General features: G+C 35.4%; 5 protein-coding genes across 5 annotated transcripts in view; all 5 read right to left on the bottom strand.

The window, feature by feature from the left end:
- Nucleotides 1–3,567: 3,567 nt before the first annotated feature.
- Nucleotides 3,568–4,543, bottom strand: LOC311297999 (gamma-crystallin M2-like). The gene is made up of 3 exons (XM_084420539.1): nucleotides 4,478–4,543; nucleotides 4,137–4,379; nucleotides 3,568–3,886 (listed from the first exon to the last, which is right to left on the bottom strand). The coding sequence occupies exons 1-3, from the start codon at nucleotides 4,481–4,483 to the stop codon at nucleotides 3,614–3,616; spliced, it is 522 nt and encodes a 173-aa protein (XP_084276665.1). The 5' UTR covers nucleotides 4,484–4,543; the 3' UTR covers nucleotides 3,568–3,613.
- Nucleotides 4,544–8,375: 3,832 nt separating this feature from the next.
- LOC311298000 (gamma-crystallin M2-like) lies at nucleotides 8,376–9,347 on the bottom strand. The gene is made up of 3 exons (XM_084420540.1): nucleotides 9,265–9,347; nucleotides 8,924–9,166; nucleotides 8,376–8,683 (listed from the first exon to the last, which is right to left on the bottom strand). The coding sequence occupies exons 1-3, from the start codon at nucleotides 9,268–9,270 to the stop codon at nucleotides 8,411–8,413; spliced, it is 522 nt and encodes a 173-aa protein (XP_084276666.1). The 5' UTR covers nucleotides 9,271–9,347; the 3' UTR covers nucleotides 8,376–8,410.
- A 3,642-nt stretch (nucleotides 9,348–12,989) lies between these two features.
- Nucleotides 12,990–13,860, bottom strand: LOC311298001 (gamma-crystallin M2-like). The gene is made up of 3 exons (XM_084420541.1): nucleotides 13,773–13,860; nucleotides 13,432–13,674; nucleotides 12,990–13,298 (listed from the first exon to the last, which is right to left on the bottom strand). The coding sequence occupies exons 1-3, from the start codon at nucleotides 13,776–13,778 to the stop codon at nucleotides 13,026–13,028; spliced, it is 522 nt and encodes a 173-aa protein (XP_084276667.1). The 5' UTR covers nucleotides 13,779–13,860; the 3' UTR covers nucleotides 12,990–13,025.
- Nucleotides 13,861–19,016: 5,156 nt separating this feature from the next.
- LOC311297993 (gamma-crystallin M2-like) lies at nucleotides 19,017–19,972 on the bottom strand. The gene is made up of 3 exons (XM_084420533.1): nucleotides 19,903–19,972; nucleotides 19,544–19,786; nucleotides 19,017–19,325 (listed from the first exon to the last, which is right to left on the bottom strand). The coding sequence occupies exons 1-3, from the start codon at nucleotides 19,912–19,914 to the stop codon at nucleotides 19,053–19,055; spliced, it is 528 nt and encodes a 175-aa protein (XP_084276659.1). The 5' UTR covers nucleotides 19,915–19,972; the 3' UTR covers nucleotides 19,017–19,052.
- Nucleotides 19,973–22,798: 2,826 nt separating this feature from the next.
- The window catches only part of LOC311297861 (uncharacterized protein), a 6,049-nt gene continuing 1,026 nt past the window's right edge, over nucleotides 22,799–27,821 (bottom strand). Inside the window, exons 4-8 of the mRNA XM_084420338.1 lie at nucleotides 24,954–25,093; nucleotides 24,646–24,806; nucleotides 24,503–24,599; nucleotides 23,184–23,426; nucleotides 22,799–23,107 (exon numbers count right to left, since the gene is read on the bottom strand). Of these exons, the coding sequence (XP_084276464.1) occupies nucleotides 22,835–23,107; nucleotides 23,184–23,426; nucleotides 24,503–24,599; nucleotides 24,646–24,806; nucleotides 24,954–25,093 (914 nt within the window). The 3' untranslated portion in view covers nucleotides 22,799–22,834. The remainder of the gene's footprint in view (nucleotides 23,108–23,183; nucleotides 23,427–24,502; nucleotides 24,600–24,645; nucleotides 24,807–24,953; nucleotides 25,094–27,821) is intronic.

Here is a 27,821-nt window from a genome sequence, read left to right as displayed (position 1 = left end):
GTATATAATGTTCTGTTAGCTCTGTTTCTGATGTGCTTTGAGACACAGGTGAATATCAAAGAAGGCTCAAATCCATTGATATTGCTGTGAAAAATGTAGGACCTTATCAAGAAAGCATTTTGCATACCTAAATGAAGGCGACTCAACTGTAGCAAAAGGATGTAACCCCTTCACCACAAATCTTGTCACCGCCCTGTGACATTCATCCACTCTCTCCTTGCTCATCTTCCCCTTCATGGCTAAAGTGAATGGGGTCTCTTCAAATAAAGATTGTGTTGATTACATTATTAGACCAATAGGTGGCAGCAAGTGAGTGTTAAATGTATTTTTTTTTCATTGAATCATTCATTCAAAAGATTCGTTCAGAAATGGTGAATCATCCATTAACTAAACAAGTATTTATGGAGTATCAAACAAGTATTCATTCAAAAAAATACATTTAATAGACTCGACTCGTATTAATTGTCTGATGTATTTATTCATGATCTCTATTTTAAACAAAACAACTCAACAAGAACAATTTTAAACAAAACTGGTTCTCATTTTATCCAGAATTATGCAGCTCTAATTCGAAGACGAATGTCCGCTCATCTGTGTTTTGTACCTGAGTGTGAGAGACTGCTATTGCTGCTGCTAGTAGCTTTATCTGGTGTGTGGAAACCTGTGGTACTGTTGCTGGGAGATCGCGCCGAATCAAATGCGGTGCATTCCTTCAAATTGACCCCGTGTTGAAGCAAATGTTTCATCATTGGAGGTGCTTCCTCCCTTGCATGAAATGTCTTTCTTGCATGTGATACAATTCGCTGTATTTTCATCTTTTTTTGAAAAGCTTAACCAAACTTTTGAACGTTTGAACAGCGCATGTGCGGCAGGCAGGTCCTGGCAGATCAATACAACTGTAAACAAATGCTCACTGCCATTCACCGTAGGAATTGTAAAAATTCCGTAGGAAAGTAAGGAATTGATAAGCGGAATCGAAATGCACGCGTCTTATCGAATCCCCCGTTTTTGGCATTTTGGAACCGGTTCTAAAATGGAACCGGTTCTCGATACCCAACCCTAGTCATATGCAGCGAGATGCAGTCACAGCCTGGAATTCAATCCCTGCCGATAAGTGATAAGTGGTGAAAGTGAAAGTGCCATGTGGAAGGCCAAGTATGTTAACCCATACTCGGAATTCATGAGTGGTGAAATTGTCCAGTGTTTGTGTGATGGGACTCACTTGGTTCTATATGGTTTGGGCCCATTGGAGTGTTCACCCCGTCAGCAGGGATATAACAAAAGCAATCTTGGCTCGCGCAGTGGAAAAGTGGTGCGACTGCATTTCCAGGGCCAGCGAACATTGTAGGAGAAATCCGTTGCAATCCTCCACCTAGCCAGAGTAGGGTGCTGGGTTGGCCACGGGACTGGAGACTATCACACTGGTGGTGAAGGAGTGGTGGTGATCGATGATGCGGAAGTGGTGCTTGTGAGTGCTCGCTTAAGTGCATCCACGATATCCTGTAAAGGATCCGGGTTGCTCATCCTGAGCTTCTGATTCTGGCTTAAGGACAATGGAGCTAGTGGGAGAAGTGAGGGGAACTCCCCCACACTCCTTAAAGAGCTCCATCTGAGATCCCCTCGTGCTGCCTCGGCAAGCACGGGACTTGAGCTGCAAGTCTAAGCGACTTGACTCCCTTCAGTCATGCACTGCGCCAGCCATGAATGGCATGTTGGTACCAGGGTTCCCGCGGGGTCTTAAAAAGTCTTAAAAAGTCTTAAATTCTGAACTTTAAATTTAAGGCCTTAAAACGTCTTAAAAACAGCCAGATTTTCATCCGCGGTCTTAAATTTAATTTAGTCAGGTCTTAAAAAAGATTTTACCCTCGTTAATTTCCAGAAACGCTGGCCGCAGAAAGTTATTACAAAGTAGCAAAAAAGTATCGAAGTCGCTCGCCAAGAGGCAGTTCACATATCGCGTCTTTTTCGCGCTCAAATTCATTCAAATGTAGGCGCGCGGTAAGCGCGCTTATAATTGAAGCGACGCGCTAGTTTTTTTCCAGGCGCAGCAACATGAAAAAAGACATGAAGGATGCGGGTGCACCCAAACACTACGGGTGTTTTTCTCTTCTCCGTAAATAAATCTTGTAACAGAGCTACAGCAAGTGTTTTTCGGCGGTGGAAATCCATTAGCCACTAAAACTTTTTTGTCATTGTGGAGAGCGCGGTGCATGGTTGCATAGCAACGACAGACACCACGGGAAAATCGGACCGAATTTTACTATTAATAATAAAAGATAAGCTAAACTTTATTGTAAATGTCAGTAAATAATTTTTTATAAAAAGAATGAGTCAAAAAAGATAAATTAAAGTCTGAAATATGTGAGGTTTATCTTTTTATAAAAACCTTTTTTGTCAACTTTATTTGAACTTGTACATGTTAGTATATAACATGTTGCAAGACACTTTTAAAATCTGGCTATCATTTTTAATCGTATTATTTTAATGTTTATGTTAGTGTGTATTGATGCTAATTTTATTTGTTATTTGCTGTTTTTCGACATAAAACTTGGTGAATTGATTTCATTGTGTAGTATTAGTACTTTTTGAACAGGATTCTGTGATAACAGTGGTAATTTTTGGCATTATAATAATTAAATGAAATGTTCATGCCATTTCATCTCTAGTTATGATCAACTATGATCAACTAAAATCAACTAATTATGTGTTTTTTACAGTAGGCCTATAATATGCAAAGTACAATTTTCTATAAAAAAATTATATCTGATTCTGTTCTTTTCTCTGACACGCGTTGTTGGGTCTGGAAGGTTACTAATGTGATTGCTTTATCTGTAAATTAAGTTAATGCTTTTTCAATTACTGAATTCATTGAAATAATTCTCAAATTCTTTGATTTGAATATTTTTTTGGCAATGCGCCGTAGGTCTTAAATTTCAATCTTTATGGTCTTAAAATGTCTTAAAAAGGTCTTAAATTTGACTAACTGAAACCTGCAGGAACCCTGGGTACATTTGCCTCAGACACAGGGTTCCGATACCATCAGCTGAAGTGGCATTGCGTTCCCTTCTCTTATCTATTCTGAATTTGACACTGTAGATCATAACATTTATTTGTACAAGCTTGACAGTCTTGTGGACGTTTGTGAATCATATCTGTCAGATCACCACCACATTGTATTTAAATGAGCTATTTGACTCAACACATGAAAAATGTATGGTGTGCCTCATACAGTAGATCAATCTTTGGCCTTTGGGTGTTCCTTGAACACATTCTTTTTTAGATGATTTTTAGGAAACAAGGTGTTACCTTTTTTGATAAGTATGCTATCCAAGTAAAGTATCTGTATCTATATGGTTCCACTGTTAAGACATGTTATTCTGCGAAAGAGCTGAGTAGCTTGTCATTTGAAATCCAAAATCCTAATATTAGCACAGAATGTATTGAAAAAAATACAGTAATTGATTATTCTTTTTTCTTTTCTTAATTTGTTTTACATCATGAGAACTTTGTTTGTTTGTCCATTACTCATGCAGATATTTATGGCATAATGATTTTCAAGACACAATGTTTAGTGTTCTCGTGAAATAGTTTTATTATTAGACACACTGGAATGCTAGTACCAAGAGTCCATGATACGCCTCATGCTCATGAATCTCATGCCACCCATATTGCTGAAGCTCCTGTACTCTCCAGGCCTGAAGTAGGACATCCTGCCTCTGTAGTTGGCCTGCTCATACATGAGCCAGTGGCCGTCCATCACATGACAGGACTGGCAGTGAGACATGCGGTAACGGTCCATGACGTTGTCACAGTCATCCATCATCTCGTACATCTGACCCATGAAGTTCTCCCTCTCGTAGATCCTCATTCTGTAGGATCCCCTGTGCTGTTGTGGAAGAGAAGTCCATTATTTTCAAGTTTGTCAGGCAGAATTAACATAAAATGTAAATATCTATCTAGAATTAGGTCTGTCTCAAATCACCATTCTTATAGGATCCTCTGTTCTTTTCAAACATTTTTCTCTAACCCCCAAAAACTAGAATTAGTTTGTTATAGTTAATTATCTGATTTATGCTTCTAAATCAATATGAATTAAAATATTTAATTTATTACAAATACTTAAATGTGGAGCTCACCATGGGGATCATACGGCAGGACCTGATGCAGTTGCTCATTCCAAACATAGACATGTAATCAGAGTACTCGCCCCTTTTAAAGAAATATCCATTTCCCATGTAGTTGGGATGATCATACATCATCCAGCATCCACTCTCCACTCTGCAAGAGTGACAGCGGTTCAGGTAGGAGGAGAAGTCACCACTGTCGCCCATACAGTCGTAAGAGCGACCCTGGAAGTTCCTGTCCTCAAAAAAGGTGACCTGAAAAATAAAAGTTTTAGTGATTTAAAGTGAAATATACCAAATAAAACGCATACGAAGTTAAAATATGTGTAAATGGCAGCTGGAACAAGGTTTACCTTCATGGTTGTGCTGTCTGATCCTCAGTATAGGAAAGGAAAAGCTGAAGCTGATTCTGGTTGTTGACTGACTGCTGTCACCTGTGCTTTTATACTAGACCAAGACTAAAGACTACACAGCACCTATTGTTAGTCAATTCCTGACTGTGCAAGTTGGAATAGAGGCCATTCTAGCTAAATCTTGGTATGTAGATCATAGTGTTCACATTTTGTTAAGACAAATTTTCATAATTTTCTAACATTTACATTAGTCAAAAAGAATGTGAATCTGTAAAACACTTAAGTTAATCTAGGTTAATGTTAATCTCTGCATATATTCATATTTTAATTAAATTGAATAAATTAAGTTATATAAATTTATGTTAAGGGGTTATCAACAAACATTAACAATAGTTTATTTAATGAACAATAGGTGTATTCATAAATTAGCAGTAATATAGTGAATGCTGAAAATATATTTTGTGATAACATATATTTCTCTTAACAAATCGAATATAATTGTAATGTTACTATCATTCTTAAAATAAACATGTAAAGTTTTACTGAAATACGCAGTAGACAGAATGTGACACAATCATTGGATCTGAGATATGTATAAATGTATGTTAGCGACCAAATATTTTAACTTTTGATTTAAATTCTAGCAAAAAAAAAAAAATCAAAAGCTCTCTCTGTTGTAGTTTATTAGACTATTATGCTGCCTCAGAAGCCTGTATGAAATCAGTTTTAGCTGTGTGTGCAAACGCAGCATGTAAAGTTATTACCTGATTGGGCAACTAGGCAGTAAAGATGAAAATCACCAGAGGCCCCACAATAAGATAGTATCACAGTTTTTAAGCCACAATAAGATATTATTGCGATTTTTAAATGTTTTGCGATATGCTGAGTATTGCAATATAATATATTGTGGTATATTGCGACTCCACATGTGTATATACGGTTCTCAGACTGTTAATTTAACATCTTATCCAACTCCTTTATCCTTTAATTGTCCACGTAGTACTGTCCTGGTATTTTACATATTTTTTAATAGAATATAATTTTCATATCAAGTTTCTTTGACTATGGACTAACATTTAAATTAATCATTTGATACAGTGCACTTCTTGTGTACTTGCATTTTTATATATATAAGTACAATATAAAAACATGTATGTAACTATAGCTGTAATTCATTTATGTAATTAGATCTAATTAACTGTTGACTCTTCCCTTACACCTTAACACACTCTCAAAAAAATTATATGTTGGCTTTTATTAACTTTTTTATGTCAACAGGTTCCACGTAACTGGGTTACGTTGCATTTACGTAACATTATTTATTTCAATAAACTTAAGTTAATTACATAAGGTTAATCCAATGCCATTTAGTTGAATAAGGTTAACAGTCTTAATTTTGTCCAAATAAAGTTGATTAAGTTCAATTATCCTAAAATGTATATTTTTACATTCAACCAAAACAAATAATCCAGTTTCATTATGAGTTTATTCAATGAATACATTCACTTTTTCTTTTTTTACAATTTTGTTTACATTTTTACAAACATTTCGAACATGAACATGTACAAAATATTTAATCTGTAAAGACTGCCTTCACTTTTCAAGAAAACATTTTGTTAATTAAATAATAATTAAAAATTGCAAAAAATTAAAAGCATGTTGCCTTTAAGTAAAAGGATTTATCAAATACTTATAAATGTGTTCTGCAAAAAAAGCAGAAAACAATTTATCAGTTGTTAAAAACAAGACTATTATTTAAAGGAATGTAACATGGTTGATATTGAAACAAATGTACTGTAACAGCCAACAGTGTAACGTTATGAAAAAAGCAGAAATGGTCTTGACCTCAGATTACAGTTTATTTTTTCAGGCATAAATAAGATCAAGCATCAAAGAACACACATTTGCACATTGTTCAGGTTTTCCTGTATTTAGATGCCTTAAATCATGATGCCAACATCTTTGTAAGGATCTGTAGCCTCTGCCCCTTCATGTCTGACCACATAGATTCCTAGGGTGGTCTTGCGTATCGAGGTTAGGGCTTCATCATGTTCAACATCCTAAAAAAAAGTCAAATACAAAAAGAAACCATTAACAACAGATCAGGGGTGAAAGTGGGAGTTGGTTTTAGAGAAACATACAATAATTTTTATTGTAAATAATAATGTAAATAATTTACCATGCACTCCTTCACAAGGTTTGAGGGGCCCTTGTCCAGGTAAACGGCAAGTGCGGCACATCCTTTTTCCAGTGGTGTCATTCTGAACAATGAGACAAATAAGCAGTGTTCAGAAGAATTAACACAAATTATCCCACTGTTATTTCTACAAGAGCCAAAAAAATTATTACCTGCATCTGTGAAGGCCTCAAAATTCAGAGAACCAGTACAAGTAAACTAATAAGTGGTTCTAAACCAAAAGCTTTGCTACATCATTTTTTTTTTAATAATCTTGGATGTCAGAGTTGCTCTAATTGTAGGTGCATAAATCACAAATCTGATGCTGATGCAAATCTCAGTGTCAGGAAGTATCCGCGTGATATCAGGTCATAAAATCCACAAAAATGTCAGTTAGATCGGAGATGAGAAGCGGCGACAAACACGCCAGCGTCCTCTCAGCCCCCGGAAATGTCTTACGATAATCTTTTATCAGGCTATGAGAGCTTAAGTAGATACAGCATTACTGTCTGGTTTGGTAATCTGTCTGTGCAGCTGAGAACTAAACTGTTCCGGATGATTCACACTGCTTGGAAAAGTTTTGGTGTTAAAGAACAGACATCATTGCAGACTATTTATGAACAGGCTACTTTAAGACAAGCTAATAAGATTGCCTGTGATCCATCCCATGTTTTGTATACAGAGTATGAGTTGCTGCCTTCTGGGAGGAGATTTAGAGATCCTCGTTACAGATGGAATAGATTTAAAAACTCATTTATTCCTGTGTCTATAAAACTGCTTTTTCTCATATTGCTGTGTTATTTCTGTTGTTATGGTTCGTTTTATTATTGTTTGAGTTTCTTGATTATTGTGTGTTAATTGTGAGCTGACTGCAGCATGGGTGATGGCCCAAGACAAATTTCCCCATGTGGGATAATAAAGTTTTACCTTACCTTACCTTACCTTACCTTACCTTACCTTACCTTACCTTACCTTACCTTACCTTACCTTACCTGTTGCATTGTTGTTTACTTGAGCTTTTGTTCTCTCAGATCTATAATTGTGGGAATAGATTTCAGATATAATCTGACACAAAGTTGTATAACTCAACTAGTTTTACTAGAACTTAGTGCTGAATTTGACACTGTAGATCATAACATTTCTTTGGACAAGGTTGACAATCTTGTGGACGTTTGTGAATCACATCTGTCAGATCACCACCACATTAAATGAGCTATTTGACTTAACACATGAAAAATGTATGGTGTGCCTCGTACAGTAGGGCACACCATCAATCTTTGGCCTTTGGGTGTTCCTTGAACACTTTCTTTTTTAGATGATTTTTAGGAAACAAGGTGTTCGCTTTTTTTGTTGTTGAGGATCTGCTCTGTATTCCAAACCACATGAAATTTCAGTTTTTTATGTCGGTGGACTACATTCAGTTCTAACAAAGGGTACTACTAGTCATTTGACCAGGAGCTTTGATAAGTATGCTATCCAAGTAAAGTATCTGTATCTATATGGTTCCACTGTTAAGACATGTTATTCTGCAAAAGAGCTGAGTAGCTTTTCATTTGAAATCCAAAATCCTAATATTAGCACAGGATGTATTAAAAAAAATACAGTAATTGATTATTCTTTTTCTTTTCTTAATTTGTTTTGCATCATGAGAACTTTGTTTGTTCGTCCATTACTCATGCAGATATTTATGGCATAATGATTTTCAAGACACAATGTTTAGTGTTGTATAGAAATTATTTTATAGAAATATTTGAACACTAGTACCAAGAGTCCATGATACGCCTCATGCTCATGAATCTCATGCCACCCATATTGCTGAAGCTCCTGTACTCTCCAGGCCTGAAGTAGGACATCCTGCCTCTGTAGTTGGCCTGCTCATACATGAGCCAGTGGCCGTCCATCACATGACAGGACTGGCAGTGAGACATGCGGTAACGGTCCATGACGTTGTCACAGTCATCCATCATCTCGTACATCTGACCCATGAAGTTCTCCCTCTCGTAGATCCTCATTCTGTAGGATCCCCTGTGCTGTTGTGGAAGAGAAGTCCATTATTTTCAAGTTTGTCAGGCAGAATTAACATAAAATGTAAATATCTATCAAGATAGGTCTGTCTCAAATCACCATTCTTATAGGATCCTCTGTTCTTTTCAAACATTTTTCTCTAACCCCAAACAAACTAGAATTAGTTCTCTGATTTATGCTTCTAAATAAATATTAATTAAAATATTTTATTTATTAGCCTACAAATACTTCAATGTGGAGCTCACCATGGGGATCATACGGCAGGACCTGATGCAGTTGCTCATTCCAAACATGGACATGTAATCAGAGTACTCGCCCCTTTTAAAGAAATATCCATTTCCCATGTAGTTGGGATGATCATACATCATCCAGCATCCGCTCTCCACTCTGCAAGAGTGACAGCGACTCATGTAGGAGTGCATGTCAGCACAGTCGCCCATACAGTCGTAAGAGCGACCCTGGAAGTTCCTGTCCTCAAAAAAGGTGACCTGAAAAATAAAAGTTTTAGTGATTTAAAGTGAAATATACCAACTAAAACGCATACGAAGTTAAAATATGTGTAAATGGCAGCTGGGACAAGGTTTACCTTCATGGTTGTGCTGTCTGATCCTCAGTATAGGAAAGGAAAAGCTGAAGCTGATTCTGGTTGTTGACTGACTGCTGTCACCTGTGCTTTTATACTAGACCAAGACTAAAGACTACACAGCACCTATTGTTAGTCAATTCCTGACTGTGCAAGTTGGAATAGAGGCCATTCTAGCTAAATCTTGGTATGTAGATCATAGTGTTCACATTTTGTTAAGAAAAATGATCATCATTTTCTAACATTTACATTAGTCAAAAAGAATGTGAATCTGTAAAACACTTAAGTTAATCTAGGTTAATGTTAATCTCTGCATATATTAATATTTTAATTAAATTGAATAAATTAAGTTATATAAATTTATGTTAAGGGGTTATCAACAAACATTAACAATAGTTTATTTAATGAACAATAGTATGGTGTATTCATAAATTAGCGGTAATGTAGTGAATGCTGAAAAAATATTTTGTGATAACACATATTACTCTTAACAAATCGAATATAATTGAAATGTTACTACCATTCTTAAAATAAACATGTAAAGTTTTACTGAAATACTTAGTAGACAGAATGTGACACAATCATTGGATCTGAGATATGTATAAATGTATGTTAGTGACCAAATATTTAAACTTTTGATTTAAATTCTAGCAAAAAAAAATATTGTTGAAGAAATTAAATATTCACTATTATGCTGCCTCAGAACCCTGTGTGAAATCAGTTTTAGCTGTGTGTGCAAACGCAGCATGTTTACCTGGGGTGTGTTTCCCGAATAAGAACGTAACTCGCTGCTTAACTACCATAGTACGATGCATCGTTGAAGAAATCAACTAGTCACGACTGTGTCCCGAAACCGTATTTATCATTTTTCTCAGTTATTTTGCTTTATTTCCAGATTCAGTCATAGGCTCGTTCTTACGTAGTAGAGCACGTTCGTACATGCGCACTCTCCAAAAACAGTGCTTTAAATCTCTTGACAAACTAAAAGACGTAAATGACATTTGTACTGAATGTCAGCTTGCTTATTTTGCTTGAGATAAGGATTTATTAAGTCCACATGTCATGCAAACTAGAAACTATGCTTCTAACCACAGGTCGAGAGCTGTCGTTCCAACTACACAACTTTGCGATGCTGTTTGCGAATTCTCGTTAGAATGATGGTTTCGGGAAACACTGACTCGTTGAACTATGCTGATAACGACGGAACTTGCGAACATAGTTGGCTAACGATGCTTTGGGGAAACGCACCCCAGATTCGGCAACTAGGCAGTAAAGATGGAGAATCACCAGAGGCCCCACAATAGGATATTATCACAGTTCTTAAGCCACAATAAGATATTATAGCGATTTTTAAATGTTTTGCGATATGCTGAGTATGTAAGGGATAATGTAGTGCGAGGCGGTTGTTATAGCGAATACAACCCCGACAGGCTGATCAGGACCCCGAAGCGAAGCGGAGCAAAACGATTGTATTGCTTCCGCTAAAGAAAATAGTCCGTTCCGTCTCTACGGTTAGAATCCTGCATCCATAGCAATGCTCTGTTTTTCATGGCAACGGTGTGTTATACTTAGCAGCGGTCTGTTATCAAGAAATAACAGACCGCATTCTACACTAGAATTCAACCAAGCCATGTAATAATGCAAAATAATATATTGTGGTATATTGCGACTCCACATATGTATTTAAGATACGGTTCTCAGTCTGTTAATTTAACATCTTAGTATCTATCTCCTTTATCCTTTACTTGTCCACTGAGTTCCTTCCTGGTATTTTACATATTGTTTAATAGAATTTAGTTTTCAGCCCCACTTCATATCAAGTTTCTTTGACTATTATGGACTAACAATTAAATTAATAATTTGATACAGTGCACTTCTTGTGTACTTGCAATTTATATATATATAAGTATAATATAAAAACATGTATGTAACTACAGCTGTAATTAATTTATGTAATTAGATCTAATTAACTGTTGGCTCTTCCCTTACACCTTAACACACCCTTAAACCCATATACCACAAAACCTGTCCCTAACCTTTCATCCCACCACAATAGGAGCAAAATTGTTTTGCAATACAACATGAACACAGTAAGTACATTGTAACTAACATTTAAAAAAATGTTTTTTTATGAAAGTACATAGTACAGTAGTTAAAGATTCCTAATATATAGTGCTGAATCTTATTTTAATTGTTGTTTTAGGAAGATACATGGTTGCCATTAACCATGTAAAAGCATACAACTTGGATGCTATATGGTTCCGTGGTGTTATTTTTGTTGTAACAGCCTACACAGTAATGCAAGACAGTTTGATTTTCTGGTATAACCCACTGTATGCAACAATAATGAATCAAGTAATGATGATACAGGCTTTTTTAAGTATCCTTCCTCACCCTCTCTTAGCATGAGACACATTTTACTGCTGCTGCCACCTTTCTTGTCAATAGTGTTGTATTATGAACGAGCACACTGGCAGTGTAGATATGGCATTATAGACAGTTTCTTTGATTCTAATCATGAACAAAAGATTTGTTTTATCCTTTACACACAGCTCACTATGCATGTCCAAGAGAAAAAAAAAAGAGAGAGAGATTCAACAGCACTGATTTGCTCATGATGTTAGTTTATTTCTTTTCACAAACAGCTTTGTGAAACAGCTTAAACAGATTATATAATATTTGTATCATAAGGTTGAAGTCTATGGTAATATTATGCACAACACTTGCAATAATGAGCATGAATTCAGGCCCTAAAAAGTGTGGTGCCCGATACGATGTCCCTATGCAAAATATTGCAATACTCTTTGTATCAAATTCCCTCTCCCAGCTGCCTAAGCTTTTAGACAAGGCCTAAGTTTCTGTTTTTATCATGTGTTTGTTGTTTCATATTCAAAACTCTTGACTAAATGGATTTTTTTTTTTTTTTTTTTTTTTTTTTTTGGGCATGCATTTTGGGATCTTGCTTACACTGTAGATTTTGAACTTGTGTCCTTATCTCTTCTCCATCCACAGAAGGGGCCTTGATTTGTGATAAGAGTAAAAGGGCAAAACCAAGTGCACAGCCAATCTAGAACACTAGGACTGTGGTTCATGACCAATTCCTGATTCTTCCTATCCCATGTTTTCCTCAACAAGCTTGTCCTGTACATCATCAATTTGAAAGACAGTTATTGATGATAGAGATAGTCTGTCAATATGTTCTAAAAAGTAAGAAGAAAATAATGGAATTAATCCTATATTTTGATTTGTATTTGCTCAAGACATCTGTTGGACTATGTCCTTAATGTCTGATGTGTTGATGTGTTAATGTGAAAGCTTGGAAGTTTTAGATTCTAAATAACTTAAATATAGAAAATTTTATGTAGCATGTTCAAACACATATTTCATAAGTAACTGATGACTTTGTTCATTATAAAGAATTCACACAGCGTGAACAAGACAAGATATAAGAGATTTTAGTCTGTCTGCAAATTAGAAGTTCAGCATGTGTAATCTTTAAACTGGTTGGACCAGATGCTTCAGCATGCAGAATGAACTTTCATTTAAAAGAGAGAAAGGGTTCACTTTTCTAGTCCCCAGTATGTCTTTAGCAAGGAGCTTTTTTTTTAAGGGAGCAAGTGTGGCAGACTTGACAAAATGAAAAATTATTCACTTTTCTCTTAAGCTTGTTTTTTGTGGACTGCTCATGTAATAGTGGCATTAATTATTTTCAGAACACAATGTTTAGTGTTGTATAGAAATTATTTTATTGAAATATTTGAACACTAGTACCAAGAGTCCATGATCCGCCTCATGCTCATGAATCTCATGCCACCCATATTGCTGAAGCTCCTGTACTCTCCAGGCCTGAAGTAGGACATCCTGCCTCTGTAGTTGGCCTGCTCATACATGAGCCAGTGGCCGTCCATCACATGACAGGACTGGCAGTGAGACATGCGGTAACGGTCCATGATGTTGTCACAGTCATCCATCATCTCGTGCATCTGACCCATGAAGTTATCCCTCTCGTAGATCCTCATTCTGTAGGATCCTCTGTGCTGTAGTGGAAGATAAGTCAGTTTAATTTAAGTTTATCAGACAGAAAATTAATTTTCTCACAAGATTTTTTTAGTCACAACCAAAAAAATAAAAACATATATATATATATATGAGCTTTAATTTTGAGCTCACCATGGGGATCATACGGCAGGATCTGATGCAGTTGCTCATTCCAAACATAGACATGTAATCAGCGTACTCGCCCCTTTTAAAGAAATATCCATTTCCCATGTAGTTGGGATGATCATACATCATCCAGCATCCGCTCTCCACTCTGCAAGAGTGACAACGGTTCAGGTAGGAGGAGAAGTCACCACTGTCGCCCATACAGTCGTAAGAGCGACCCTGGAAGTTCCTGTCCTCAAAAAAGGTGACCTGAAAAATAAAAGTTTTAGTGATTTAAAGTGAAATATACCAAATAAAACGCATAAGAAGTTAAAATATGTGTAAATGGCAGCTGGAACAAGGTTTACCTTCATGGTTGCGCTGTGTGATCCTCAGTAGTTCCACAAAGGAGAAGCTGAAGCTGATTCTGGTTGTTGACTGACTGCTGTCACCCGTACCTTTATACTAGACCAAGACTAAAGACTACACAGCACCTATTGTTAGTCAATTCCTGACTGTGCAAGTTGGAATAGAGGCCATTCTAGCTAAAGCTTGGTATGTAGATCTTAGTACTTTTAAAGTTTGTTGAAAAAAATGTTGTACTCTGTACTGGTAACATAATTACAGCCAAACACAACGTATAGCCAAATATAGTGACCTATGGTGTAGAAATACAATACTTGTAATCAATAAAAAAAATAAAAAAAAATAAAAAAATCATTCTTACTGACTCTGCCATGGTGGGGGAACTTGCCTTTTTTTAGTAAGATTTCCTTATAGTATGTATTTATTGTCTTGTTGAATATTATAGACTTTAAACTTTAAACATTATGGCTATTCTTACTTTTTCACTTCCAAAAAGCATACCTTTTACAGTGTTTTACAGTAATAATACATTTCCTGGCAAATCCATTATTATTATTATTATTATTATTATTTTTACTGTATTTTGAAAAGTCATATACAGTGAGTCTTTCCTAATTTCTCCCTTAAAGATGTTACTGAACAATCCTACCTTAACAACTTTGTCTGCCTATACCATTTCTTTGGCTTTTAGCATTTAATCACTTCTAACGCAAGTCTAAAGAGGATCTGTGTGTTTGTATAATTTTCATGAAATTGTGTAGATAAAATTATCCTAAAACTAAAATAAAATGTTGTTGCCGAGTCATTCATATCAGTTACACAAAGTACCCGGACAGAATACAAGTTTTTTGTTTTTTTAAGTACATTCTAAGAAGTTCATGCTTTGTATTAAACTTTGTGTTAATTTTATTGCCAATGCCAACTAAACATATTTCACATCAATAAGAACACTTAAATTAGCTCTAATATAAACTACTGTTACTAACCTAACATTTCATTTGTACTGATTCACTGGCCATTATAGTGTCAGAAGTAGTAACTAAAGAGTTCTCAGTGCCGTAGTGAATATGTTGTAGAAACGTTAGGACAAGTTCTGTTTTACTTACACTATATTTCAGTTGTAATTGTTATGAAACAAGTCCTTTCTCTTTTAAGCTGACTGTGAGAAGCATTTTTTTTTTTATGTTTATTTGCAGTCTCTGTAGATTTATTCACATGCTGTAATTGTAATTGTAATGGGGTAGAAGGTGTAGGACTACAAATTAGATGGACTACAAACCATATGAGTCAAGACACTGTAAAAAGAAATCAAACTTTTTGGGATTCCTCTTTGTGATACCATGTGCCAAGCAGGAAAAGCTGTGTGGTGTTTTTCAAGGCAATAGCAGATGAAACGACCTGTTGATTAATGAGCAGCATATAACTGAATTGTTATGGGAATTGTGTTGATTGGAGCCTCAGAGAATTAAGCAAATATATGTAAGAATACAGATGATGCGTGATTGCCATTTACTTTTATTAAAAGCATTTGTGGCTTAATGGGTTTAATGGGTTTAGACTTTAATGTTGAATTGGGTCTCTTGTGTTGAAGTGGCAAAGTGATTTAATTTGTGAGAATGTGTTTTGTTTTGTCTTGGACCTACACATGACAGTGGGGTTCCCATTTTCTTAAGGTGGGGGAACAATTTGTAGTGTTTTGATTTGAGCTTGGAGTGAAATTGTGTTTGTTTTATTTGTGATTGAGTGTGCACTTATTTACTTATACCCTGTTGTCTCTAACGGTTAAAATTTTGTTTTTGTTTTTTGTTTTGTTTCTTTGCCATTGTGCTATATTTGAATGTTGTAGAATAAACCGTTATATTTGCAAAGAAACACACTGTGGATGTTGCCCTCTTTTGAGATGATGGGGTTACACAATGTTAATAATTCCAGCCCTCATAAGAATATTTGAAGACCTACACAGAATCATGAAACTCACATTTTTATTAGTCTTTGCTGTCTATCAGTATTATGCTTTGTTTACATTTTGATAGCCTACAGTGAAATGTCTTTGAACTGCATATAGTGCAGGAGCAGTTCTAATAACAAAAGTGTGTGTGTGTGTGTGTGTGTGTGTGTGTGTGTGTGTGTGTGTGTGTGTGTGTGTGCTGGTTTTACCACATTTACATTGAGGACTAAATGTCTTCTTTAGCTTAGTATAAAAATCATTGTGCATGTGGAAAGTCTTCATCTTCATCTTCTATGAAAGTCTTCACCTACCAATGTGTGTGTTCTTGTATTCATGGTTTGAGAGCACAGATGTGTATCATGATATGGGTTCCTGTGTGACATGAACAAAGAATGAACAGCTGGATTTTTATTAGCTAACATTACAGTTTTTTCCAACTGCTTACACACGTTTTCAAAACTATGTCTCCTTTTTTTCAAAACTCTACACACAATTCCCCAAACTGCACACACAAAATGCAAAATGCCTCACATCTCCTTCAAAATGTAACACTGCATTCAAAATGCCATAAACACAAGTCAGAATGAAGCATTTGCATCAAATGGCAAACACTTCTTTCATAATAGTACATTTTTGGATATACCATGTAAACACTGTTGTTCTAAATCTAAAGCTCTTTGGTCTTTCATAGGCTTATATCTACATTTCAATACAATGTTCTACAGTGAAAGTAATCTGATGTAACAAGTACACTGTAAACACCAATGCAATGTACAAACAGAAAATATTTATTAGGCCTAACATTATTGTTGTTTACAGTAGCATACAACAAAACCATAAACATATGTACTGTAAACCAAAAGTATATTCTTTACAATACAGTAAAGAACACAATTGTGTGTGTGTGTGTGTGTGTGTGTGTGTGTGTGTGTGTGTGTGTGTGTGTGTGTGTGTGTGTGTGTGTGTGTGTGTGTGTGTGGGGGGGGGGTCCCGGGGGGGTCCCAGGAATCCATTGTTCAAAACAGATCATCTGACCTTTGACCTATTTAGGCCTATACTACAGTAAAGCAGTGATTGGTTAGTGATCAGTTAAGCAATTCGTGTTTGCACATATGAGGAGTGTGTGTGTGACCTGGTGAATAAGTGTAGCATTTTGATTGGTTGTGTTTGGAAAAGGAAAGCAAGTCACTTCCTGTTAGATTTTTGTGTTTTAGGCAGAGAATTGTGTGTAGTGTTTTGAAAAAAGTGTTTAATGCAATTGAAAACTGAGTCAAAGGCTGAGAAATAACTTATGGTTTTGGAGATTTGGTATGTAGTTTTGCACTTTGAGCGAGAGGTTTCAAAAATCGTGTGACATGAAAAGATTTTGTGTGTAAGCAGTTTAAGATTAACCCATACTGCAACAAATGTATTGCTCATTGTTAACATGATTTATTTGACATTTAACATTCTCATTTGTTAACATGATTTAATGTATTCACTAACATGGACTATGTTAGTGAATACATTAAATCACGTTAACAAATGAGACTTTATTGTAAAGTGTTACCGTTTTCTGTGATGGGTAGGTTTAGGGTTAGGGGGTAGAACATTTGATTAGTTCACTGTAAAAAACATTACTTGAAAATATAACAATGCAGAAAGTTTTCTGTGATGGGTAGGTTTAGGATTAGGATATTGAATATACAGTATGTACAGTATAAAATCATTAGGTCTATGGAATGTCCCCATAAAATATGAAAAACTTTTTTCTTTTGCTTCTGCAGTGAAATGCACAGGATTTTGTCACACGTACATGTATGTACACAAATACACTGTATATACACTATGAAGGCACAATTGTTGTACAGTTGATGAACTAGTTATTGAATTGAACTGACTTGAGCTCAATACTGGCTTGAGCTGCTTTACAGTTGAATTTGAATTTGTTATATTGTGCAGCAGCTTTGAAACAATCTGCATTGTATAAAGAGCTATAGAAATATGGGTGACAGCTTATATGTATATTTAGTATATTTTTTTAAATAAGTAGAAATGCAAGGGTGAAAATTGTATTTGTTTCTCAAAACAATGAGTTTTTTTAATTAATTTATGATTGTTGGGTGTAGGTAATGATTGTAGCATTGAAATGGCAGTGTTTTTTAAATGAAACGAGCTGTTAGTTTTGAGTGATTTGTCTAATGTCGAAAACTGTGTTTAGCATTTGCAAAAAAAAATTTACAATTGCAAACTGAGTGTAAATCATATAATGTGCTTGTAGTTTTGTAGACTTGATCTGAAGATTAGGTAAATGAGTGAATGGTTTCACTTAGTGGGCCTTAAGTACCACTTTTAGTGTGTTCGCAATTTAAAAAAAAAAAACTATAAAACAATCATATTTTAAAGGTAAAGATCCGTGATAGACTCACTCTCATAGATGTCAGTCATTCTCATATACCTGAAACTCTTGTACTGCCTTGTATACTGCCCTTGTGATGCCTAATAACTATAAAAAAGTTTTTTTTATATATACTCATTTTCATGACACAATGTTTACTTTTGTATAGAAAGTATTTTATTGAAACATTAAATCTCTAGTAATAGGAGTCCATGATGCGCCTCATGCTCATGAATCTCATGCCACCCATATTGCTGAAGCTCCTGTACTCTCCAGGCCTGAAGTAGGACATCCTGCCTCTGTAGTGTATCTTAAAACAATCTGCACATAAACCCATTGTAATAAATGCCACATTTAGCTGTGCTTTTAATATATCAGGGCTTAACATTAAAGTTTTTTCTACTGGCCCAGTTAATAAAAACTCTATAAAGGTATTGTTTTCATTGTTTTTGACCCATGTAACCTTATAAACAGTGGTATCCTGAGGGCTTGTTTCAGGTGTTTGTCCACAGAGAGCTGCTTCACAGGCCAGTACAGATTTTTTTTTTTTTTTTTTTTGCTTATTGTGCTTGACTGGTTTAATAGCGCATAAATTAATGATGGCGTGATCCATCCTGTAGCACAGTCGAAGGATGACAGAAAAACAATGGATGCTGTGTTAATTGCTCTAAATTTTTTTAGTTAAATTTATTCATTTTAAAATGTTTCATTATCAAATTATTTTATATTTATTAAATATTAGGTAATATCCGCATTGACCATCAAAAAAATAAATATGGCTATCATCTTAAACAGTCTTTATTTTAAATTTTCAGTGATAATCATTAATTTCATTCTTTTACTGTGTATTTATGAGTGTCATTAGCTCAGGTGTATTTATTTGTGAAGAATGGAAGTGGAATTAATTTTCAAAGCACAATGTTAAGTGACAAATTATTTTATTGAAACATTGGAACACTAATACATGGAATCCATGATACGCCTCATGCTCATGAATCTCATGCCACCCATATTGCTGAAGCTCCTGTACTCTCCAGGCCTGAAGTAGGACATCCTGCCTCTGTAGTGGGGCTGCTCATACATGAGCCAGTGGCCGTCCATCACATGACAGGACTGGCAGTGAGACATGCGGTAACGGTCCATGACGTTGTCACAGTCATCCATCATCTCGTACATCTGCCCCATGAAGTTCTCCCTCTCGTAGATCCTCATTCTGTAGGAGCCTTTGTACTGTAGTGGAAGAGAAGTTATTTTAATTTAATTTCTTGTTGATCCCAATTTGAGATAAAATGTAACCAAATCTATGACAAGATTAGAAATAAATCAAAACCAACACCATGTTTCTGAATAAACCAATCATTAACTCTAAATTGAACATTCCTTTAAGACAATTGTCCAAAGTGAATTTTCCAAATCCAAACACGTAAAAATAAATTCATGGAGCTCACCATGGGGATCATACGGCAGGATCTGATGCAGTTGCTCATTCCAAACATAGACATGTAATCAGCGTACTCGCCCCTTTTAAAGAAATACTGATTTCCCATGTAGTTGGGATGATCATACATCATCCAGCATCCGCTCTCCACTCTGCAAGAGTGACAGCGATTCATGTGGGAGGAGAAGTCACCACTGTCACCCATACACTCATAAGAGCGACCCTGGAAGTTCCTGTCCTCGTAGAAGATGACCTGAAAATTTCAAGTTATTCTTTTAGTGGTTTATAGCTGTATCTGTGAAATTAAAGTATTACTATTAATGTGAATTACATTAAATTTAAATTGTTGCTGGAATTAACTTAAATTACCTTGCCCATCATGGTTGTGCTGTCTGATCCTCAGTAGTTCCACAAAGGAGAAGCTGAAGCTGATTCTGGTTGTTGACTGACTGCTGTCACCCGTGCTTTTATACTAGACCAAGGCTAAAGAGTACACCCTGTCTATTGTCTGTCAATTCCTGACTGTGCAAGTTCAAATAGACTCTATTATAACTAAAGCTTATTATGTAGATCTTAAAACTCACATTTGTCAGGATTCTAGCATTTCTCTTTTTTTTTTATAAAAAGAAAGAATTTGAAACTTGTATTAGGCTAATGTTTTCATGTTCTACAGCGAAATCAAAAGTAGTATAATAATTTGTCAAATATCTAGCGACATTTTTGTTTGACCAAATATTCTATTTTTATTCTTCTATATGGTTTTGCATTCAGTGAAGTCAAGCTCTTCCTTTTTGTTTAAATTTTATTGTGAGTACATTAAAAAAATATAAAATGTTTTGTAGCCTACTACATTTAAAATAATTTCTCATTACTGCAACTCCCCTCAGGTCACAAGGTAAACAATTTTGGTATTTCATTTGTTTTATACCACTGAGAATTTGCTGTTAGTGTCTTGTATAGCCTTTTTTTAATAAAAAAAAAAAAAAAAAAAAAACCACTTTGAAATTGTTTTGGTTGATAGTTGATAGCTTTGTCCTAATGGGAGAAACTACAAATTTGGTTTTCACATAGTAGTGTGCCAGATTTTAATGAAGAAACTTATGAAATACTTTTTTTTTTATAGTATTTTATTTCTTGTTTTTCAAGTTTCCATTCATTTTCATGGTACGGAAAACAGCAACCAGGAGACTCGGCACAAAACTTCCTTCTGTGTGCCATAAAAGAAAGAAAAATACCTTATTTTGTAATAACATGAGCTTGAGTAAATAATGACAAAAATTATATATTCTTTTATCTGTATAGGTTGCACAATTTACACAAACAACTTGCATATTTGGACTGTGATAGCAAGTAGAGAGTAAAGAGAGCATAAGCAGGAAATGTTGGACCTACAGTTTATTGACACTCAATAAATTAAATGAAGGATGTTTCTGTGTGCCCAATGAGAAAATGTAATATCTGATGTTACATAAAAATGAGCAATTAACCATAAATCATGTAAGCCAACTGACTACATTATTTAAAAATCTATTTGTGACATGATTTACAAATAAAATTGGCACTACAATCTCTCTGCTCTCTGCTGTAATGTGAGATAATAAATGTCATGTTCAAGGTTGCAATGGCCTGTTGGTTTTAAAATATATATTTTTAAAGACATTCCTGATCACTGGCTGTGGATTTAATGTTGCACAGCCAATAGTGATTTTAAAACTGGCTGATATTTAACATTTGAGAGTCTTTGAAGAATTTACCTATAAAATGTTGCTAGCTATCTAGTGGTCAACCAATACATTGCCAAGGCATATCAGCTGATATTTGGAGATTTTTAATTATCGCATTGGTCGATACGTTTTTCTGTTAGGTCAATTTGTCTGAAGCAGGGTTTTATTTTGAAAGCGGTAAAAACGCCAGCGCTTTGGTGAATCCAGCTATTAGCCTGCATATTAGCCTGCATATTTGATGCACAGTCGGTGCAAATTGGATGCAGGTGGGAGTTACTGGAGATGCACAATCGACAAACTTATAATCTTTGATTTCAAACTTTGCTGTAATATATTCAGTTGGCCACTATGCCGTAGGCTATGTATGTCATATTCACTGTGTGCTGTATGTAAAATTAGTACCACCTGTACTTTGTCTTTTGGAGAAAAACAAATATTATTCCCAGTGTGCACAGACGTTAGTGCATGACTGCACTAATTAATCGAATTTTTTTTCTGTCATCAATCGCGATTAATCACACCTAACATTAACGTTTTTTAAATATATTTTATTGTAATACTTTCACATTGAATCTCCAAAATAATGTAGAAACAACATAAAGACAGTATTTTTTAAATATTTGTTTAATGGCGTCTTTTTAGTAAGCACTATGAATGAAGGCCTGTATCACTGATACCAATACTGACACTGATGTCTCTATTAAATACATTTTAGACATTAATTATAGCCATTCAACATTACAGTATAATTGAACACTCTCATTGTTAACGTTTAAAAGGCTTTAAAAAATATAACAACTTTTAATTTAAGGGATCTTAAAACAATCTGCACATAAACCCATTGTAATAAATGCCACATTTAGCTGTGCTTTTAATATATCAGGGCTTAACATTAAAGTTTTTTCTACTGGCCCAGTTAATAAAAACGATAAAGTAAAAAATAACTCTATAAAGGTATTGTTTTCATTGTTTTTGACCCATGTAACCTTATAAACAGTGGTATCCTGAGGGCTTGTTTCAGGTGTTTGTCCACAGAGAGCTGCTTCACAGGCCAGTACAGATTATTATTTTATTTTTTGTGCTTATTGTGCTTGAATGGTTTAATAGCGCATAAATTAATGATGGCGCGATCCATCCTGTAGCACAGTCGAAGGATGACAGAAAAACAATGGATGCTGTGTTAATTGCTTTAAATTATTTTAGTTAAATTTATTCATTTTAAAATGTTTCATTATCAAATTATTTTATATTTATTAAATATTAGGTAAAATAAATATACTTTTAATTTCAGCAGTTGTTATCTTTAAATAATGTTATATCATATACTGTATATCAGCTTTACGTCGGCCATCGGCCACCCTGAAGATATCCGCATTGACCATCAAAAAAATAAATATGGCTATCATCTTAAACAGTCTTTATTTGAAATTTTCAGTGATAATCATTAATTTCATTCTTTTACTGTGTATTTATGAGTGTCATTAGCTCAGGTGTATTTATTTGTGAAGAATGGAAGTGGAATTAATTTTCAAAGCACAATGTTAAGTGACAAATTATTTTATTGAAACATTGGAACACTAATACATGGAATCCATGATACGCCTCATGCTCATGAATCTCATGCCACCCATATTGCTGAAGCTCCTGTACTCTCCAGGCCTGAAGTAGGACATCCTGCCTCTGTAGTGGGGCTGCTCATACATGAGCCAGTGGCCGTCCATCACATGACAGGACTGGCAGTGAGACATGCGGTAACGGTCCATGACGTTGTCACAGTCATCCATCATCTCGTACATCTGACCCATGAAGTTCTCCCTCTCGTAGATCCTCATTCTGTAGGATCCCCTGTACTGTAGTGGAAGAGAATTCAGATTAATTTAAGTGTAATAATAAAAACATAGATATATAAGCTTTAAGTGAGCTCACCATGGGGATCATACGGCAGGATCTGATGCAGTTGCTCATTCCAAACATAGACATGTAATCAGCGTACTCGCCCTTCCTGAAGAAATACTGATTTCCCATGTAGTTGGGATGATCATACATCATCCAGCATCCGCTCTCCACTCTGCAAGAGTGACAGCGACTCAGGTAGGAGGAGAAGTCACCACAGTCGCTCATACACTCATAAGAGCGACCCTGGAAGTTCTTTTCCTCGTAGAAAGTGACCTGAAAAATCACCGTTATTGTTTTAGTGGTTTAAAGTGAAATATACCAAATCAAATAATTTGACTTAAATTGTAATTTGACAATCTTTGCAGAATGAAGTTTACCTTGCCCATCATGGTTGCGCTGTCTGATCCTCAGTAGTTCCACAAAGGAGAAGCTGAAGCTGATTCTGGTTGATGACTGACTGCTGTCACCCGTACCTTTATACTAGACCAAGACTAAAGACTACACAGCACCTATTGTTAGTCAGTTCCTGACTGTGCAAGTTGGCATAGAGGCCATCATAGGACCAACATACATGCTTTTGTAATTTTCCTGTCAATTGTTCTTCAGAATACCTCTGACTGTGCCTCTGTGTGAATAATTTACTAGAATTTTTCTGTGTATGTCAAAATGTCAAAAGTTTATTAAGCTTTTAACATCTTTTTGGAAGTAAGAATTTATTCTGATTAGCACATATACAGTATGTGTGTATGCAGGGTTCACTTGTGAAATAAAACCCACTTTTTTCCACTCGGCACTCCTCTTGTACTCTGATTTGGAGCAAAGAACAGACAAGCGGAGTGATACAAATACATAAACTTCCAGACCTAAACTGAGTGTATAAAAATAAGTTTAAGTGCTGCAAGTTTGAGTTAAATATATGTGGTGTTATTACAAAAGAGTTTGTATAAACTAATTTGTTCCAACTCTCTATCCCTTGTACTATTCTGTACTAATAGCCAAATATATAGTGAGACAAAGCCAAATATAGTCTGTACCTTTTTCTTATTTCATCATCATCATCAGGTCTTGTGCTGGGCGCATTTGGCGACAAGTGTCCTCCAATGTGTTTGATCCATTGAACACTGACGTTCTTCAGATCTTCTTGGAAAGATCTTCTTGTCTTCCTTGGTCTTCCCTGCCTTCTGCGATACACAGTGTGATCTTTTATAGCAATTCCTTATGATTTCAAAGGTTTTATTGAAATCGATAAAGTTAATTACTATTGGCTTCTGGGATTCAACACTCAGTTCAATAATGTTCCATAATGTGAAATTCTGTTCACTGCAGGAGCACTCTTGTTGGAATCCTACCTTCTCTTCAAGTAGATTCTGGTCTACTTCCTTCTGGAATCCCTTCTGGGGGATGCCTCTCCAGTTGTTGCAGTCAAACACATTGGCTTTGCCAACACTTGTTCAGCAAGATGGTCAGCTTCTGTATCATTGCGGCTCCTCACTGTTTGAGGAGTTCAGCTGGGATCTTATCCATTCCTGGTTCCTTATTGTTTGTCAGTGAGCGAATGGCCTTCTCAACTTCAGCTGTTGTATTTGGGCCTAGATCAGGGATGGGCAACTTCAGTCCTGAAGGGCCACTGTCCTGCAGAATTTTGATCCAACCCTAATTAAACCCACCCGAACAAGCTTATCAATGTCTCCATGATTAATACAAAGCTACAGACAGTTGAGTTTTTATCAGGGTTGGAGCTTAACTCTGCAGGACAGAGCTCTCCAGGACCAAAGTTGCCCATCCCTGGCCTAGATTTACAGCCATGTCTGCAGGTGGTGGGGTGTTGAAGTCATGTAAAGATTTTGGAGTGAGCTGATTTAATGTTTCTTTTAAGTGCTCAGTCCACCGGGTGTCCTGTTCTTCCCTGGTCTGCAGCATTCTCCCATTCTTGTCTTTGACTGGGGCATTGGAGCTGCACCCACGTAATATCTCTGATAATACAATAGAGCATCCTGGTCATCCTCACATTCCAGGTTTGATTCTCGTGGTCGACAGGCTCTCAAGGGTGATCGTTGCTTCAGGGGCCTAGCAATTTTGCCCTGCCACTGTCATGAATGATGACCCTCCATCACACCGTTTATACTTTTGTAGATTTTTTCTTGCTATTTCTTTAGCAATAAGACATTTTTACATGATTGAGTTGCTAGCCCTATTCCCAACCCTCCTCCTTTATCCTTGCATGCAACAGGCAATGCACAAAAGTATGTTGGAGTCCTTTTCTTATTTATTTATTTATTTATTTATTTATTTATATAAAATCATTTATGTACGTTCTACGGTGTTCTGTTCATAGAAAATCTAAAATTTTATTTCACATTCCAGGTGGGTAACACTTTATAATAACGTTCAGTTGTAAGTCATTTATAAGTGGCTTTAATGATGAACTAATCATTTACAAAACATTCATAAATGATTAGCAAGTGATATACTAACATTTTATGTATGTTTTGTAAATTCCGTTACGAGTAATTTACAAGCGATTAGTAAATGATTAACTAATTATTTACAAAACATGACTATGCATTCATAAATGATTAATAATTGATATGTTCATTATTTTATGCATGTTTTGTAGATTCAGTTATAAGTAATTTACATTTGATTAGTTAATGATTAACTAATAATTTACAAAACATGACCATGCGTTTCATAAATGTTTAATAAATTGTAAAAAATATTATTTTTTTTAATGTTTTGCTCACATCAGGTGCACAGTGTTTAAAGACTCCATGTGTTTCAGAGAAGACAGCTGTCTATACCCTCACCAGTCAGCACTTACACTGCAGCACACACTACAGTGTTCAACACCTGCTATAACGCATGAATAAATCATTTACAACACTTTCTGCATCCCCTAATCTAAAGTGTAAACTATTCATCACTTGTAAATGTGTTACACATCATTCGTAGATACGATTCCTTGATCTTATGCCTTATTGATTCTTGAAGTGGTAATCTACCACTTTTAGATGTGTAACACATTTACAATTTATGAATAGTTTACACTTTAGATTAGGGGATGCGGAAAGTGTTGTAAATGATTTATTCATGGGTTTACACATCATTGTGTTGAACACTGTTATTTACCTGTTACATATTATCTGTACGTGTATACAAGGTATTTACAACACTTTCTGCACCCTCTAATTGACATACATACAAAAAAAATCACATAATTTATTAAACATTTATGAAATGCATATTTTTGTAAATGATTAATCATTAACTAATCAAATGTAAATTACTTATAACTGAATCTACAAAACATATACACAATAATTAACATATCACTTATTAATCATTTATGAACGCATAGTCATGTTTCATAAATAATTAGTTGATAATTTACTAATCACTCGTAAATAACTTGTAACAGAATTTACAAAACATACATAAAATGTTAGTATATCACTTGCTAATCATTTATGAATGTTTTGTAAATGATTAGTTCATCATTAACTAACCACTTATAAATGACTTACAACTGAACGTTATTATAAAGTGTTACCAATAAATATACTAAAGTGATTTTGTATACATAAAAAATAAACATATTATATGCAAGTAAAGTGTCTACTTTCATTCTCACTTTCGTGGAAATAAAAGTGAAACCTTTTCATGGTGGGGTTGTCAGAGTTATGTTTAGTTTTATTGTGTTTTTGTTAATGTGTTTTGGTTTCCTGTAAATCCTTTCAGTGTAGCATTCTCAGCACTAATTTGCTGGTTAGTATCCTTGGTTTCTCGTGAGTTAATTATTACATTCACTTGTATTTGTGGAAAGTGTTTATGTTTCTCCTGAGATGTATTTCTGTTGTTGGATTAAAAGATGATTTAGAATGAAATCATCGCCCGCCACAGGCGTGAAACCACGGAGTCAGTGCCAGTCAAAGAGTCCATCCCGGAGCCAGAGCCAATCGCCAAATCTATCTCGAGGCTGAAGCATATCGCCTGATCCAGTGAGGATGTAGTTTTGGTGCAAGAGTCCACCGTTGAGCCAGCAGAGAAACAGCTTTGTTCACAGTGACCTGTTTCGGTGCATGTCTCTTTAAATGATAATGAGCAACTGCTCACCCCATTCCTCTCTTCCATGGGGGGGGGCAGAAATATGCTAATACGAGACAGTCCGTCAGTGGTCGTGGGCGGAGCATGAGCATTATGACATCATAGTGCTCAGAAAATCCAAATGGCCTGATTCTTTTTGAGGATAAAATGGATTTTCTTTTCATTGTATGGTGATTGTGTCCACACACTGCAAAGACACATTTATATGCAAACTTTTTGCATCCGATGACCCCTTTAAACAATCCAGGACAAAGAACTGACAGAAACTGAGGGTTTAAGGGGCAAACAAATGAGCTAACGAGTTAATTAACGAGGGACAGGTGAATAGGATGAATCAATGAAACACATGGGAAAACTAGGTCAACTGAACACAATGAAAACAAAGACAAAACAGAACATAACCCTGACAAAAATGTTTGTGTAAACCATTTTAACTGTGTAATATTTATAATATTATTATAATTTTTTTTTTTAATCTTCAAATTCAATGTTAAATAGACCCCAAACCTTTGAACTTTAGTGCACACTAATGTTCTAAAGTTTGGGGTCAGTAAGGTTTTTTTT

Source organism: Rutilus rutilus, assembly GCF_951802725.1.
Source record: "Rutilus rutilus genome assembly, chromosome: 10".
NCBI classification, from domain to species: Eukaryota; Metazoa; Chordata; class Actinopteri; order Cypriniformes; family Leuciscidae; genus Rutilus; species Rutilus rutilus.
This window is presented reverse-complemented; position numbering and strand designations above follow the sequence as displayed.